At 38.5% G+C, this 15,874-nt stretch overlaps 1 protein-coding gene across 1 annotated transcript in view; it reads left to right on the top strand.

The window, feature by feature from the left end:
* Positions 1-15,874, top strand: part of AIDA (axin interactor, dorsalization associated) — a 43,670-nt gene that overhangs the window by 2,865 nt on the left and 24,931 nt on the right. The window contains exon 2 of the mRNA XM_035280649.3: positions 6,319-6,388. Within this exon, the coding sequence (XP_035136540.1) occupies positions 6,319-6,388 (70 nt within the window). The remainder of the gene's footprint in view (positions 1-6,318; positions 6,389-15,874) is intronic.

Below are 15,874 nucleotides of genomic sequence, written 5' to 3' on the forward strand. Positions count from 1 at the left end.
CCTCCTTCAGGTCTTTGTTCAAATAAACTCAATGAGGCTTTCTCTGGTGACCCTATTTAAAATTGCAAAGTCCCTTGTCCACCCCTACTGCCTCTACCTCAGTTTCACACATCCTACCCCCAACCCTGCTTCATTTTTTCATTTTTTTCCATGGTACTTATCACAATCGAAAATATATTTTTTGAATTTGTTTTGTTTACTGTCTCTCTCTCCCCACTGGAGCATAAGCTCTTTGAGGGTAGGGTATTAGTGTATGTTGCAGGGTGGTGGGGAGAGGAGATGGGACAGTGTGTCTTTTGTTCTCTGCTGTATATGTAGTGTATAATCATTCAAATGTCATTGATTATTTAGATATTATGTAATTATTCTGTTGAATGGTCGAATTTAGGAGTATGCTATGGGAGCATTAAGGAGTTGATGCCAAAATACTATTGGAAGATTTAAATGAATTCTGTCAAAACTAAAATAGTCATCCACAGTATTAGATGGTCAATGAAAAATAACTGTATTTAGCTATCTGGGGATATGTGGCCACTAACTTATGGTAGAGTGGTACAGAAACTATTGCTCAGAATCTGACATTTCACAGGATCAATCCTGAGGTATTTATCTAGCACATGGATACTCAATAAATATCTGCTAACTGGCCAGGCCAAGGCGGGCAGATCACCTGAGGTCAGGAGTTTGAGACCATCCTGGCCACATGGTGAAACCTCCTCTCTGCTAAAATTACAAAAAATTAGCTGGGCATGGTGGTGATTTCCTGTAGTCCCAGCTGCTCAGGAGGCTGAGGCACAAGAATCCCTTGCACCTGGTAGGTGGAGGTTGCAGTGAGTGGAGATCGCGCCACTGCATTCCAGCCTGGGTGATGGAGGAAGACTTTTAAAAAAACAATATCTGCTAAGTAAATCAAAAAATCTGAAGACTAGATAATGGCCACTTGTCTTTTCTTGTTGTCAAGATGGAATCTCTTGCCCAGGCTGGAGTGCAGTGGCACAATCTCAGCTCACTGCAACCTCCACCTCCCAGGTTCAAGCAATTCTCCTGCCTCAGCCTCCGGAGTAGCTGGGACTACAGGCTCATGCCACCACATCCAGCTTATTTTATTTCAAATTTTTAGTAGAGACAGGGTTTCACCATATTGGCAAGGCTGGTCTCAAACTCCTGACCTCAGGTGATCCACCTGCCTCGGCCTCCCAAAGTGCTGGGATTACAGGAGTGAGCCACCATGCCTGGCCCCACTTGTCATTTTAGTTGTGCTTTATGTCTCTGCTACTTAAAGTGTGGTCCACAGGTTGGTGATAGTCTATAAACTGTTACTGCCCTGCGGTAAGATGAGGAAAGAAATTGAGAGGAAGCATGTGGAAACTTTCTAGCAATTTTACGTCTTCACGATATTTTTGAAATTGTATTGGCCTAGAACAAATTTTGGGGAAAAGTGATCCTTCGCTACAGATGGTTTGAGAAGCACTAGTTTCTGCGTCACAGAATGCTGCGGGGTTTCCAGCAGTTAGTTGCATATGTGCTTAAAGTATGTTTAAAACCCTCTCTTGAGAATATTCCCATTTTACTTGTAGGTACCTTTGTAGGGTGAGATGACTATCTAGAGAAGAATATTTGACAGGTTGATTTCACTTTTACTAATAGAATGTCAACTTTTATTTGCTCATTTAACATTGAGAATGTGTGGATTTCCCTCTGGACAAAATCAAGTGTCACTTTGTCTTAAAATGGTATACTTATTCGTGGATTAGTTAATTTTTCATGTTGGCGTAAAATGTTCTTTTTAAGGCCAGGTGTGGTGGCTCAGGCCTGTGACCCCAGCACTTTGGGAGGCTGAGATGGGTGGAATGCTTTAGCTCGGGAGTTCAAGACCAGCCTCAACAACATGGCGACACCCAGTCTCTACAAAACACACCAAAATTAGCCTGGGGTGGTGGTGCCTGCCTGTGGTCCCAGCTACTGAGGGGGCTGAGGTAGGGGAATTGTTTGAGTCCTGGAGGCAGAGGTTGCAGTGAGCCAAGATCCTGCCACTGCACTCCAGCCTGCGCAAGTTTTTGTTGTTGTTTTTTTCTGTCTCCAAAAAAAAAGTTATTTTATAAACATCTTTATTAGGTATAATGTATATACATGAAATTCATCTATTTTACATGTATAATTTAATGATTTTTTAAGTGAAATTTACCAAGATGTGCAACCATCATTACAGATTTTAGAAAATTTCCATCGTCCCCCTCAAGACCCATAGTGTTCATTTGTAGTCACTCCATATTCCCACCCTAGCCCCAGACAACCACCAGTCTACATTTTGTCTCTATAGATTTGTCTTCTCCAGACATTTCAGGTAATTTGAATCATGCAGTGTGTGATCTTTTGTTTTTGCTTTTTTTTTTTTTTTTTTTTTTGGAGACGCAGCCTTCCTCTGTTGCCCAGGGTGGAGTGAAGTGGGGTGGCTCACTGTAGCCTCTGTGAATTTCGTGCCTCAGTCCCCAAGTAGCTGGGATTACAGGTGTGCGCTACCATGCCTGATTAATTTTTTTATTTTTTATAGAGACAGGGTTTCATTGTGTTGGCCAGGCTGGCCTCGAACTCCTGACCTCAAGTGATCCTCCCACCTCAGCCTCCCGAAATACTGAGATTACAGGCATGAGCCACCATGTGCTGGGTCACATATGTGATCTTTTGCATCTGGCTTCTTTCATTTAGCTTAATGTTTTTAGGTTTCATCCATGTAATAGCATGCATCATTTTTTTTATGGGTGCATAATACTACATTTTATGGACATACCTTATTTGGTGTATCCTTTCACTAGTTGGTAGACATTTGAATTGTTTCCACTTTTGGACTATTATTAATAATACTACCCTGAACATTCAAATGCAAGTCTTTGCATGGACATATATTTTTATTTCTCTGGGATAGATACCTAGGAGTGGAATTGCTGGGTCATATGATAAATTTAATGTGTAACTTTTTAAGAAACTGCCAAATCATTCTCCAAACTGAGTGTATCATTTTGTATTTATGCCAGCAGTGTACAAGGGTCCCAGGTTCTCGAGATCACCAGCATTTATTATTGTCTTTTGGATTATAGCCATTCTAGTAGGTATATAGTATACACCTCACTGTGGTTTTAATCTGCATCTCTTTAGTGACTCATGAGGTTGAGTGTTTTTGTGTGTGCTTCCTTTCCTTCTGTAATTTAACTGTCTTTTACCCATTTTTAAATTGAGTTTCTTATCTTTTATCTATTGAATTGTAAGTGTTCTATATATATTCTGGATACAATCTTTTATCAGATATATGATTTGCAAATATTTCCTCCTTTTGCATGATTTTTTTTTTTTTAATTTGAGACAGAGCTTTCCTCTTGTTGCTCAGACTGGAGTGCAGTGGTGTGATCTCGGCTCACTGCACCCTTTGCCTCCAGGTTCAAGCAATTCTCCTGCCTCAGCCTCTCTAGTAGCTGCGATTACAGGTGCCTGCCACCACACCTGGCTAATTTTCATGATTTTAGTAGAGAGAAGTTTTCACCATGTTGGCAAGGCTGGTCTCAAACTCCTGACCTCAGGTGATCCACCTACCTTGGCCTCTCAAAGTGCTGGGATTACAGACATGAGCCATTGTGCCCAGCCTTGTGTAATTTTTAATAGCTGGATTCTGTTTGAATTCAGCATCCTTCCTTTCCCTATTGCTGATTAGCATTTGAACAGGGGTTTAGAGTTACATCTTTTATTCTGACAGTGACTCTGCTTGGGTTGATGGCCACCACTGGCAGATTATATGCAGAATTACTCCAAGAAAGAAACTCATTCTACTCTGTAACTTCCCTGAGTTCAGGAATGTATAGTTGCTAAGGATACAGACTATGGATTCCTCAGGAGTACACCATGTAGGTGGTGGTAGGCCAGTAAGAGTTAGAAAAGAAACCAAGTACGGAACAAAGACTGGCTATTTTTACCTTCTCCTGTATCCAGTCCACAAAAAGTGGGTCTATGAATGACGGGAAAAATACTATGAGGGTTCCAGCTTTGAGAGAAGAAATGGATTGAAACAGTTCAACTTAAGTAACACAGCAGAGCTATCTTGCAAATATTAAGATTTTTTTGTAGCTAATTCTTGCTTTACGTTAAGGAGGATGAAAACCTTTCACAAATTGGATAGAGGCCATCAACAATAAGGTCCTTTATGCCTTATCTTTAAAGACATGATTGTGTAGAACTGCTATCTAGTACTTCTTATTTAGAAACACGAACTGTCTTCTGCTGTTGGCTTGGTAGAAGATCTAGCACTTGCTCCCCTTTGTATTCCTTCTCCTGTCGCCCACCCAGAATAGTACAAGGTATGCTTGGGAATTTTATTTTCAAATTCTTTTGCCATTTTTTTCCCCTGCAGCTTTTTAAAGTTGAGATGAATATCACATCACATGAAAACGCACCAGTTTAAAGTGTACAGTTCATGGTTTTTAGTGTATTCACAGTGTTGTGCAACCATTCCCACTGTCTAATTCCTGAACATTTCCATCACTCCCAAAAGAAACCCTGTACCTGGTATCGGTCACTCCCAGTTCCCTCATCTCCTGGCAACCACTAATCTGCCTTTCGTCTCTGTGGACTGATCTATTCGGGACATTTCATAGAAATGGAATCATATAGAATGTAATCTTTTGCATCTGGCTTTTTTCATTTAGCATGGTGTTTTTGAGGTTCATCTGTGTTACAGCATGTTAGTAGTACTTCACTCCTCTTTTTGACTGAATAATTTTCCATTGACTGGACATACTACATTTTGTTTATCCATCATCAGTTGATAGACATTTTGGATGTCTGCACATTTGTGTACCGTTTTGTGTGTGTGTAAACATACGTTTGCAGTTCTCTTGGGTATATACCGAGGATTTTGAAATTGCTGGGTTGTACAGTAACTCTATATTTAACTTTTGAGGAAGGGCCACATTGTTTTCCACAGTGGCTGGTACCATTTTAAGCTCCCACCAGCATTATATGAGGGTTCCAATTTTTCACATCCTGTCAGTACCTGTTATCTTTTGTATCTCTCCCCCTTACCCCCTTCATAAGAATGCAGTTCCATTTTTTGAAAAATTATGCTCATTGTAGTAGGTATGAGGTGATATCTCATTCTGATTTTGATCTGTTTTGATCATCTTTTCATGTGCTTATTGACCATTTTATGTCTTCTTTGGAGAAATATCTATTCAAATCCATTACCCAAAATTGGTCTTTTTGTAGTTGAAACCATAGTTTTATAGTTTAGTTTGTAAGAGGACTTTTACAAACTGAACTATACAAGTTTTTGCTGTCTCAGAAATAGCTTTGGGTCCTCATTGTTGAGCTTGGACTAATAATATAGATCCATCCATAAAAACTCATGCAAGGCTTAGCTGCTAATTTTTTTTTTTTTTTTTTGAGACAGAGTTTCGCTCTTGTTGCCCATGCTAAAGTTCAATGGCATGATCTTGGCTCACTGCAACCGCCGCCTCCTGGGTTCAAGCAATTCTGCCTCATCCTCCCAAGTAGCTGGGATTACAGGCATGCGCCATCACACCGGCTAATTTTTTGTATTTTTAGTAGAGTTGGGATTTCTCCATGTTGGGCAGGCTGGTCTCGAACTCCTGACCTCAGTTGGTCCACCCACCTTGGCCTCCCAAAGTGCTGGGATTACAGGTGTGAGCCACTATGCCTTGTCACCTAGCTGCTATTTTTAAGTATAATGATAATTGGACAGACAATGATTTCTGTTGCTGATTCGTGGAGAATTTTCTTTATTTTCCATGGAAATATGTTTTCAAAAGTATGTTTTGATAATAGGATGGATTATTACCACTTTGTCATTGCTGTAATTTGAATTGGGATTAATTTTACTAGCAAATTAATGATAGACTGATAAAGTATCTCTGGTTGGTATTATCACTGGTGCTCCCTAGAAGTGTTTAAGCAGAATCTGGACAACTACTTACTGGCTTATTATAGAAGAAAGTCGCGCATACTCAGAAAGTTGGATTAGATACCCTTTGAGATTCTTTCCAGCTCTGTTTTTACTGCCTAGAACTGAAGTTTGTCCCAGTGAAATGCTTTGGAAAATATTGTATATTATTTTCATCATCATTGTACAAAGAGTTTTTTGTTTTGTTTTGTTTTTGAGAAGCATTAGAGTCTTAAAGTAATGTAGATTTATATTTTAAAAACTGGACAAAATATAACTATACTTCACATTGTTAAAAAGCTTTAAATTGTTGCAACAAGTTGCAGTAGTTTGCTTTCCTTCCATTCTAAAGAATATGTGTATTCTTCTTACAGATTAGCAAGACATCTACAAAAGGAGGCCCAAGCTCAACACAATAATTCTGAATTCACAGAAGAACAAAAGGTACCTTAAAATCATATCTAGATACATCAGATTCCAAATGAAAAGTGTTTTGTCTTTTGAGTTCATTAAGCAAAACACAAAACAACAAAACAAAAAGAAAAAACTGTTATACTTAAGTAAAAAGAATGATACTGATTATGCTTTGCCTAACACTAAATGATTAGAGAATGCCATATGACTTATCACTAAAAAAAAAAAATGGTTTTGCTTAGCCATTTAGGCTTTGATTAACTTTAGTGGAGACCATCCATGCTTTTGCTGAAGATGGGGAGAACTCAGTCCACACTTCGGTGAAGACTGGGGAAACCCAGAAACGAGTGTGTCTAGGGTCACGTGGGAAAAGAGAAAGATTGTGGATAATTGTGTTTCACCTCAACATTTATTTGACTCTGAGCTTTGATAACTCCTTATCTACCTCCTCTCAGAACAAACAAATACTCACAAAAAAGAAAAGACCAAGACAAACAAAAACACCTCTCCACTGAAAAGACTTAGTTCAAGTCAAGAATTTGGCATAAAAATCCATCTGCAAACTAAATGCATAAGGTTGCAAAATGTTTCCATGGTGCCTTTTCTCCTTGAATTAAATTTTGTGTGTGTCAAGTTGATTCTCTAGACCGTTAGTGCTTATGAAAAACGGGCTACTGAAGTTTTAAAAGAGTAAGAAGAAATGGGAGGAAACAACTCCCATTTTCTCTTGGCTCAGAGTATCCAGTGTTAAGTCAATGTTTAATCTTACAGATCATGAAAAAAAATGTGTCAGTCTATCCCCCATCTCTTAAGAAAAGACAGTGTGAAACTGTGGTGAATTAATTTGCTCTTGCTTATTCTTTCTGTACAAAGGGAGTGGTAATGATTTTTTTGCACACTTTTACAGAAAGCCTAACAACATTCATTTTAGTCTATTCTTCCATGTTCATTTGACTCTTATTTATAGGAATTTGGGAATAAAAACCCCCAAAGATTAGGGTTAGCCATATTTCTTGCACAAATTAGTATATTTACATTTTTAAAATATTTAGGATCTACTTTATCTAATGTAATTTTAAATTTTGTATTTCAAAAAGAAAAGTCACATTACTACAATTTAAAAGTGTATATATGCTTTTTCTGGCTGGGTGCGGTGACTCATGCCTGTAATCCCAGTACTTTGGGAGGCTGAAGCAGGCGGATCACTTGAGGTCAGATGTTCGAGGCCAGCCTGGCCAACATGGTGAAACCTTATCCGTATTAAAAATACAAAAATTAGCTGGGCATAGTAGGGCATGCCTGTAATCCCAGCTTCTAGGGAGGCTGAAGCAGGAGAATCACTTGAACCCAGAAGGTGGAAGTCACAATGAGCTGAGATAGCACCACTGCACTCTACCCTGAGTGACAAAGCAAGACTCTATCTCGAAAACAAATACATTTAAAAGAATAAAATAATATATATATTTTTCTTAATAGTTCCTAGTAGGCATAATAGATATTAGGAGTCTTAGGATTTTAACCCTGGAAAATAATGACCACAGTAGAAATGATGAATTTGCTTAAGGGAAGGAGCCTCTGTAAAATGTGTGAAATTTCTCTAGGAATTGATTAGAAAATGATAGCTGGCATCACAGAATTGAAAGTTACAGGACCTAAATTTTGATAAACAGAATCTCAGATATCTACATATATGAACTAATAGCTAATAGAATGTGTTATGAATATGGAAACAATGAAAAAGTAGGGAATTTAAAAATGTTTAATGTTTAATCACCTGTTTGAGTTACTTAGATCCTGTTTTCAACATATATTGCTGAAGTATAGGACTTCTGAGCCACATGACCTCAAATATAAAGTAATTTGACCTAAAACATGCTAAAAATTATATTAAAAAAATACTGCTGGGCACAGTGGCACATGCCTGTAATCTCAGCACTTTAGGAGGTCATGTTGGGAGGACTGCTTGAGCCCAGGAGTTCAAGACCAGCCTGGGCATCATGGTGAAACCCCATCTCTACTAAAAGTACAAACATTAGCCATGCATGGTGGTGTAAGCCTGGAGTCCCAGCTACTTGGGAGGCTGAGGTGGACGGATCACCTGAACTCGGGTGGAGCTGAGATCATGCCACTGCACTCCAGCCTGGGTAACACAGCGAGGCCCTGTCTCAAAAAAAAAAAAAAAAATCAAGATGTGGAGCTTTATCAAACAATGATTGCACTGAGAAAAAAAATTAACTTTTTCTTTTCTTGAACTTCCTAAGGCTGAAGCTGGTGTTTGATAATGCTATTTAGTTTTAAATTTGTAGCTATTCCTTAGCAGCCACATGGCTACTGTTTTTTTTCAGCTTATCTTTGGTTGCAAAGACCCACAGATCTCATACCGCAAAAAGACGAGGAGGTTGCGTGACCTAGAGGAGAGAGCTGAGATCTGGAGTCAGAAGATTGGAAGTCATGCATTCTTTGTCTGGCTGTGGCCTTAATTTTCTTATGTATGAAATGAAGGATTAGAGAACACTAAGTGATTTTCAAAGTATCCCTGAATGTTCTCATATCCTCTACTGTGAAGTGTTCTGCACCTCCTTCTTTCCTGGAGGCCTGATTTTTGAGGCATCTATTATTTATGCTACCTGCCTAGGAGGCATTCTGTGGCTGCCAGTTGTGACTACAGGGAGCTTGTGCTTGCCTGCCTATTCTTTGGGCTTGGAGAAGGAACCCCAAATCACTCTTTACTACATTGTGAATATAAGGCAAGTGGTATGCCTTTAAAAGTTTAATTTTCTTTAAAAATGCAAGTAAAACATTCATAGCAGGCCAAAAAAAGTCATACTGACATGCCGGCCTTCTTTCCGTGTCACATAAGGAGGAAGTTATCAGAGGCTTTAAGTTAATAAATGATTAGAAAACAAAGATGTTCCGGGTGTATTCTAGGGAACATTGGTTCTGAAAAATTAATAGGTGTTATTTGAACAGATAGAGTTTGTGGCTTCTCGGGGCCTTTAGTATGTTGAGTATTTTAAAGAGTTTGGACAGGTAGTATTTTAAAATGTATTTGCTTTTGGAAGTGTCCTTATCCCTTCAAAGAACATTTCATTGAGTCTAGTGTTCCGAAACGTATTATGGGAAATTTTGATATAAACTGGTAGATCTGCAAAATTAATTAAATGCCAGACCTAGCATGCAAGCCAATGGAGAAAAAACTCAATTGTGTTTTCTTCAGGAGGAAAATGGAGAATGTTCTTTACAGTATGCTAAGCAAAATTGTTCTTTATGATTTTTATTTTGAATTCTAATTTTTATGCTTTTAATATTTTTAATGTTTTTGTAGCAGTGACAAATTTTAGAATTATGCCATCCATTTAATAGTTTGTAGAACTTTGAAAGAAGATTAAAAAAAAAAAAGCCAACCATATTTATGAAACTTGTTACTGCCTAGTGCACAGTGAGCTCTTAAACATATTTGATGGGCTGGGCGTGGTGGCTCATGCCTGTAATCCCAGCACTTTGGGAGGCTGAGGTGGGTGAATTACCTGAGGTTGAGAGTTGGAGACCAGCCTGATCACCATGGAGAAACCCTGTCTCTACTAAAAATGCAAAATAGCCGGGCATGGTGGCGCACACTTATAATCCTAGCTACTCGGGAGGCTGAGGCAGGAGAATCACTTGAATACAGGAGGTGGAGGTTGCAGTGACCCAAAATCATGCCATTGCACTGCAGGCTGGGCAACAAGAGCCAAACTCCATCTCAAAAAAAAAAAAAAAAAAATTTTTTTTTTAATGAATAAATACTATTCATTGTCATAGGTTATTGATATTTATTTGCATATGATTGTTACATAAGACAAGATTCTGACTTTTTAGATAAATTCTCATTTTTGAGAGAATAACTTACATTTATTTTCACAATATTTAAGTCTAATGAGCTCTAAAGCAGAACTACTGATCTCTGAACTTTATTAATTGATGATAAATAGTATGAAAACAATAAATTTTTTTATTCATAATATTCTCAGATTTCTGGTATAAAATAAAATTCAAGATACTTATTTCATCCCCTTTTATGATTAGTTCATTTTATTATTTCATATGGTTAGCTTTCATTTCATTTCCTGATAGTTTTGTCATTATAACAACGGGGTTTAGCAGCCAACGAATAGCTGCCAAAAGCTTTCATTCCACTGAATTCCTTACTTTGGTGTAGTAGATTTTCTCAAGGAAGTTTCTGGAGAGAATAGAATATCCTGTCTCATGATGCTTAGAAAGTGTTTCCCTGTTTTGAGTCAATTCAGTGGTAATGAGAATTCCAGAACTATATGCTTGTTTTATATTTTATAAGGCTCCCCTTTTCACCTTTACCACCCTTTCTTCTCCCCAGTTCTACCCCCATCACCTCCAGCTCCCAGCTAGACAGATTACTGGCTGTTTGAATCTAAAAATCTAAGTCTGGATTAAGTGAGAATATACTACTTTATTTGTATTTTTAAACCTATTTTTTTCTTATATAGATTGAGTACATTTTAGCAAAATTAACTTAGCTCTTTAATTGTCCATTTTTATTCCATCTTTTCCTTTAACTATCTTTTGAGCTGTCAATTTTCCTAGCAATGACTAGGTTAAACAGCCAGTATTTTGAGAATGAAAGTATTTTCCATTTTCTACCATATTGGATATGAGCAGCAGACTTGAATGAAGTGCTGATAATTCAAGTCTTAATTGTCAATACATATTGTCTGACATGTGAACTTGTGCCTAATCATTTTTCTGAGTCATCAATTTCTAAGAAAAGTGAAACAATTAGAGTAGCAAGCACTTGATCTAGATATCAATACACTCTACATGTTTTAAAAGTTAATGCTGTAGCTGAAATGATAGTGTTCCACTCCCTTTTTAATACTGAGGTTGGGTGTGGTCCCTTAAAATAGTTATGAATAATGCCGAGTGAGGTATTTTGCCATATTTCAGTAGATTTCTGTATATAAAGCTGTCGCTTCTGCTTCAGGAGATATTTAGATTTAACATAGATCATTAGTGGACTCATAGTTGTTAAACTGTAACATTTTACCTTAACTGTTAAAAGCATGAAGTCACACAGATTTTATAGTAAAGAAAGGAAAAGAAGTTAATGTTTTAAAAGACTTAGTAATTGATATATCTCAATACAGACAAAATTCTTTTCAAAAAGCAGTTTTCAGAGAACATAAAAGTATAACTACATGGTATTGATATAAATGATTGTTTTGTTGTATATATAACTGTCTTGCATAGAAGGTTTTGCTGGTCTACTGCCATACCACCCTGAGTGCGCCCCATCTCTTATGATCTTGGAAGCTAAGCAGGGTCAGCCCTGATTAGTGCTTGGATGGGAGAAAGCATTGATACTTAACCTCTCTAGGCTTCAGTTTTCACACCTTTAAAATGATCGTATCTAACTCAGAGTTATAGTGAGGATTAAATGAATTAATGTTTGTAAATCACTTGGGAGAGCCTGTCACTTAATAAGTGCTCACTAGTTGTTAGCCATTACTATTACTATTATATTTGTGTTTAGAATTATTTACTAGTTTTCTTAGAATTGAGTGGCATGTTTGAACAACAATAATTTGAGGATATTGGACTTTATATAGAAAAGGCCTTTTCTGGTTGCTGTGCAACAGTTTGACAGTGAGTAAATCTATGAATACATGAAATCTTTTGCAGTTACAATATAAATGCCGTTTTCAAATGTAACCTTTAAATTTTCAGAATAAAATTAGGCATCTTCTAAACTCTTATATTGGGATTAAAAAGAATTTTTAAAGATTGTGGAGATGGTTAAACATTGTCACTTGTTCTTCGGCTTCGAGTAAATGTTGATCAGCAGTGGTTTATTTTGTGAGTTGTAGCAGCGGTTTATTGTAGCTGCAGTAGTTGTATAGTGCCCACTTGCGTAAGTGCTAGCGGCCAGCACAGCACTCGTCACTCCTCTTTGCTCCTTATTTATCTTCCAAAGAAAATTGACAAAAGAGAAAGTCCAATTTACTAAACTTTTGCAAGTTATCAATACATTTAGAAAAACATGCTTTTTTTCCTTCCCAGAATATTTCATTGTGCAGGCATTGCAGACACTGTGCATAAATGCTTTTATGATCTGGATTTATTCCTAATAAAAACTTAAGAAGTATTGCTTTTGGAAGGACTTAAAAGGTTTGATGGGCACAGTTCAGCTGCCTGCCCTGATACGTTTCTTACATGAATCTCTTCCCTTTAATTTCCACCCTAGTTATTTGCATTTTTGTTCTGATTACTATTTACTAGGACCATTGAAATAACCTGATTGATTTTGCCTTTAGTCTTTGCCATTTTCTACTTCAGCCTATTTATCACAATAGTGTTCTTTATTTTTGAGATAGAGTCTCACTTTGTTACCCAAGCCATAGTGCAGTCGTGTAATTTCGGCTAACTGCAACCTCTGCTTCCCAGGTTCAAGTGATTCTCCTGCCTTAGCCTCCCCAGTAGCTGGACTACAGACACGTGCAACCACGCCTGCACGCCTGGCTAATTTTTCTATTTTTAGTAGGGACAGGGTTTCACCATGTTGGCCAGGCTGGTCTTATGCTCCTGATCTCAAGTGATCTGCCTGCCTCATCCTCCCAAAGTGCTGGAATTACAAGTGGGAGCCACTGTGCCCCGCCATGATAGTCTTCTTAAAGGGCAGATCTGAAAGAGGTGCTTCTGTTATTAAAACAAAATGAAACGCCTTCTGTGTAACCTACAGCTAAAGTATTCACAGATGCCTCAGAATGACAGCGCCTTCTCCCAACTTTACTTTCCACAGCTAGTTATTGAAGGTCCACTTCAGATGACAGCCCCCTTCTCCCAACTTTACTTTTCTATAGCTAGTTATTGAAGGTCCACTTCAGATGACAGCCCCCTTCTCCCAACTTTACTTTTCTATAGCTAGTTATTGAAGGTCCAATTCAGATGACAGCCCCCTTCTCCCAACTTTACTTTTCCACAGCTAGTTATTGAAGGTCCACTTCAGATGACAGCCCCCTTCTCCCAACTTTACTTTTCTATAGCTAGTTATTGAAGGTCCACTTCAGATGACAGCCCCCTTCTCCCAACTTTACTTTTCTATAGCTAGTTATTGAAGGTCCAATTCAGATGACAGCCCCCTTCTCCCAACTTTACTTTTCCACAGCTAGTTATTGAAGGTCCACTTCAGATGACAGCCCCCTTCTCCCAACTTTACTTTTCTATAGCTAGTTATTGAAGGTCCAATTCAGATGACAGCCCCCTTCTCCCAACTTTACTTTTCCACAGCTAGTTATTGAAGGTCCAATTCAGATGACAGCCCCCTTCTCCCAACTTTACTTTTCTATAGCTAGTTATTGAAGGTCCACTTCAGATGACAGCCCCCTTCTCCCAACTTTACTTTTCTATAGCTAGTTATTGAAGGTCCAATTCAGATGACAGCCCCCTTCTCCCAACTTTACTTTTCCACAGCTAGTTATTGAAGGTCCACTTCAGATGACAGCCCCCTTCTCCCAACTTTACTTTTCTATAGCTAGTTATTGAAGGTCCAATTCAGATGACAGCCCCCTTCTCCCAACTTTACTTTTCCACAGCTAGTTATTGAAGGTCCACTTCAGATGACAGACCCCTTCTCCCAACTTTACTTTTCTATAGCTAGTTATTGAAGGTCCACTTCAGATGACAGCCCCCTTCTCCCAACTTTACTTTTCTATAGCTAGTTATTGAAGGTCCACTTCAGATGACAGCCCCCTTCTCCCAACTTTACTTTTCTATAGCTAGTTATTGAAGGTCCACTTCAGATGACAGCCCCCTTCTCCCAACTTTACTTTCCACAGCTAGTTATTGAAGGTGCACTTCAGATGACAGCCCCCTTCTCCCAACTTTACTTTCCACAGCTAGTTATTGAAGGTCCACTTCAGATGACAGCCCCCTTCTCCCAACTTTACTTTTCCACAGCTAGTTATTGAAGGTCCACTTCAGATGACAGCCCCCTTCTCCCAACTTTACTTTTCTATAGCTAGTTATTGAAGGTCCAATTCAGATGACAGCCCCCTTCTCCCAACTTTACTTTTCCACAGCTAGTTATTGAAGGTCCAATTCAGATGACAGCCCCCTTCTCCCAACTTTACTTTTCTATAGCTAGTTATTGAAGGTCCACTTCAGATGACAGCCCCCTTCTCCCAACTTTACTTTTCTATAGCTAGTTATTGAAGGTCCAATTCAGATGACAGCCCCCTTCTCCCAACTTTACTTTTCCACAGCTAGTTATTGAAGGTCCACTTCAGATGACAGCCCCCTTCTCCCAACTTTACTTTTCTATAGCTAGTTATTGAAGGTCCAATTCAGATGACAGCCCCCTTCTCCCAACTTTACTTTTCCACAGCTAGTTATTGAAGGTCCACTTCAGATGACAGACCCCTTCTCCCAACTTTACTTTTCTATAGCTAGTTATTGAAGGTCCACTTCAGATGACAGCCCCCTTCTCCCAACTTTACTTTTCTATAGCTAGTTATTGAAGGTCCACTTCAGATGACAGCCCCCTTCTCCCAACTTTACTTTTCTATAGCTAGTTATTGAAGGTCCACTTCAGATGACAGCCCCCTTCTCCCAACTTTACTTTCCACAGCTAGTTATTGAAGGTGCACTTCAGATGACAGCCCCCTTCTCCCAACTTTACTTTCCACAGCTAGTTATTGAAGGTCCACTTCAGATGACAGCCCCCTTCTCCCAACTTTACTTTTCTATAGCTAGTTATTGAAGGTCCACTTCAGATGACAGCCCCCTTCTCCCAACTTTACTTTCCACAGCTAGTTATTGAAGGTCCACTTCAGATGACAGCCCCCTTCTCCCAACTTTGCTTTTCTATAGCTAGTTATTGAAGGTCCACTTCAGATGACAGCCCCCTTCTCCCAACTTTACTTTCCACAGCTAGTTATTGAAGGTCCACTTCAGATGACAGCCCCCTTCTCCCAACTTTACTTTTCCCTCTGCTTTCAGTTTGAGACGTGAGACGTTTGAACCATGACAATTTTCTAAACCCTTTAATTTTAGAAATCCTCCTGGTCGTCAGGGCTTGATTCCTAATACTGATCTTGTACTGTTTCTTTAGGTCATATAATGGCTTACTTGATTAGGCTCATACAATCAAATGTTTGCTTTATTTTATAGTGATTCTGAAGGTGTCTTATCTCTCCTAATACAACATGAGCTTATTAAAGGCAAAGAATATCTATGCCCTGTCATTAATATCCATTTTATAGCGCATATTATATAAAGCAGCTCTGAGTATAAAATTTGCCACCGTTTATCACAAATATCAATTTAGCTTAGTGTTGCCTATGTATTTAATTAAACAAGTTGGTGTTGGACTTAAGTCAAAATTATACCATTGTGTTAACTTTCAGATATTTTTAAGTCTTGTAAAAGGTTAATTTTAGGCTTTATGGAGAAGAAAAGGTGAAGCTTAGGGTAGCAGATATCAGGCAGCCATTTAAATAATATCTA

The sequence above is a fragment of the Callithrix jacchus genome, chromosome 19, assembly GCF_049354715.1.
Source record: "Callithrix jacchus isolate 240 chromosome 19, calJac240_pri, whole genome shotgun sequence".
Lineage (NCBI taxonomy): Eukaryota > Metazoa > Chordata > Mammalia > Primates > Cebidae > Callithrix > Callithrix jacchus.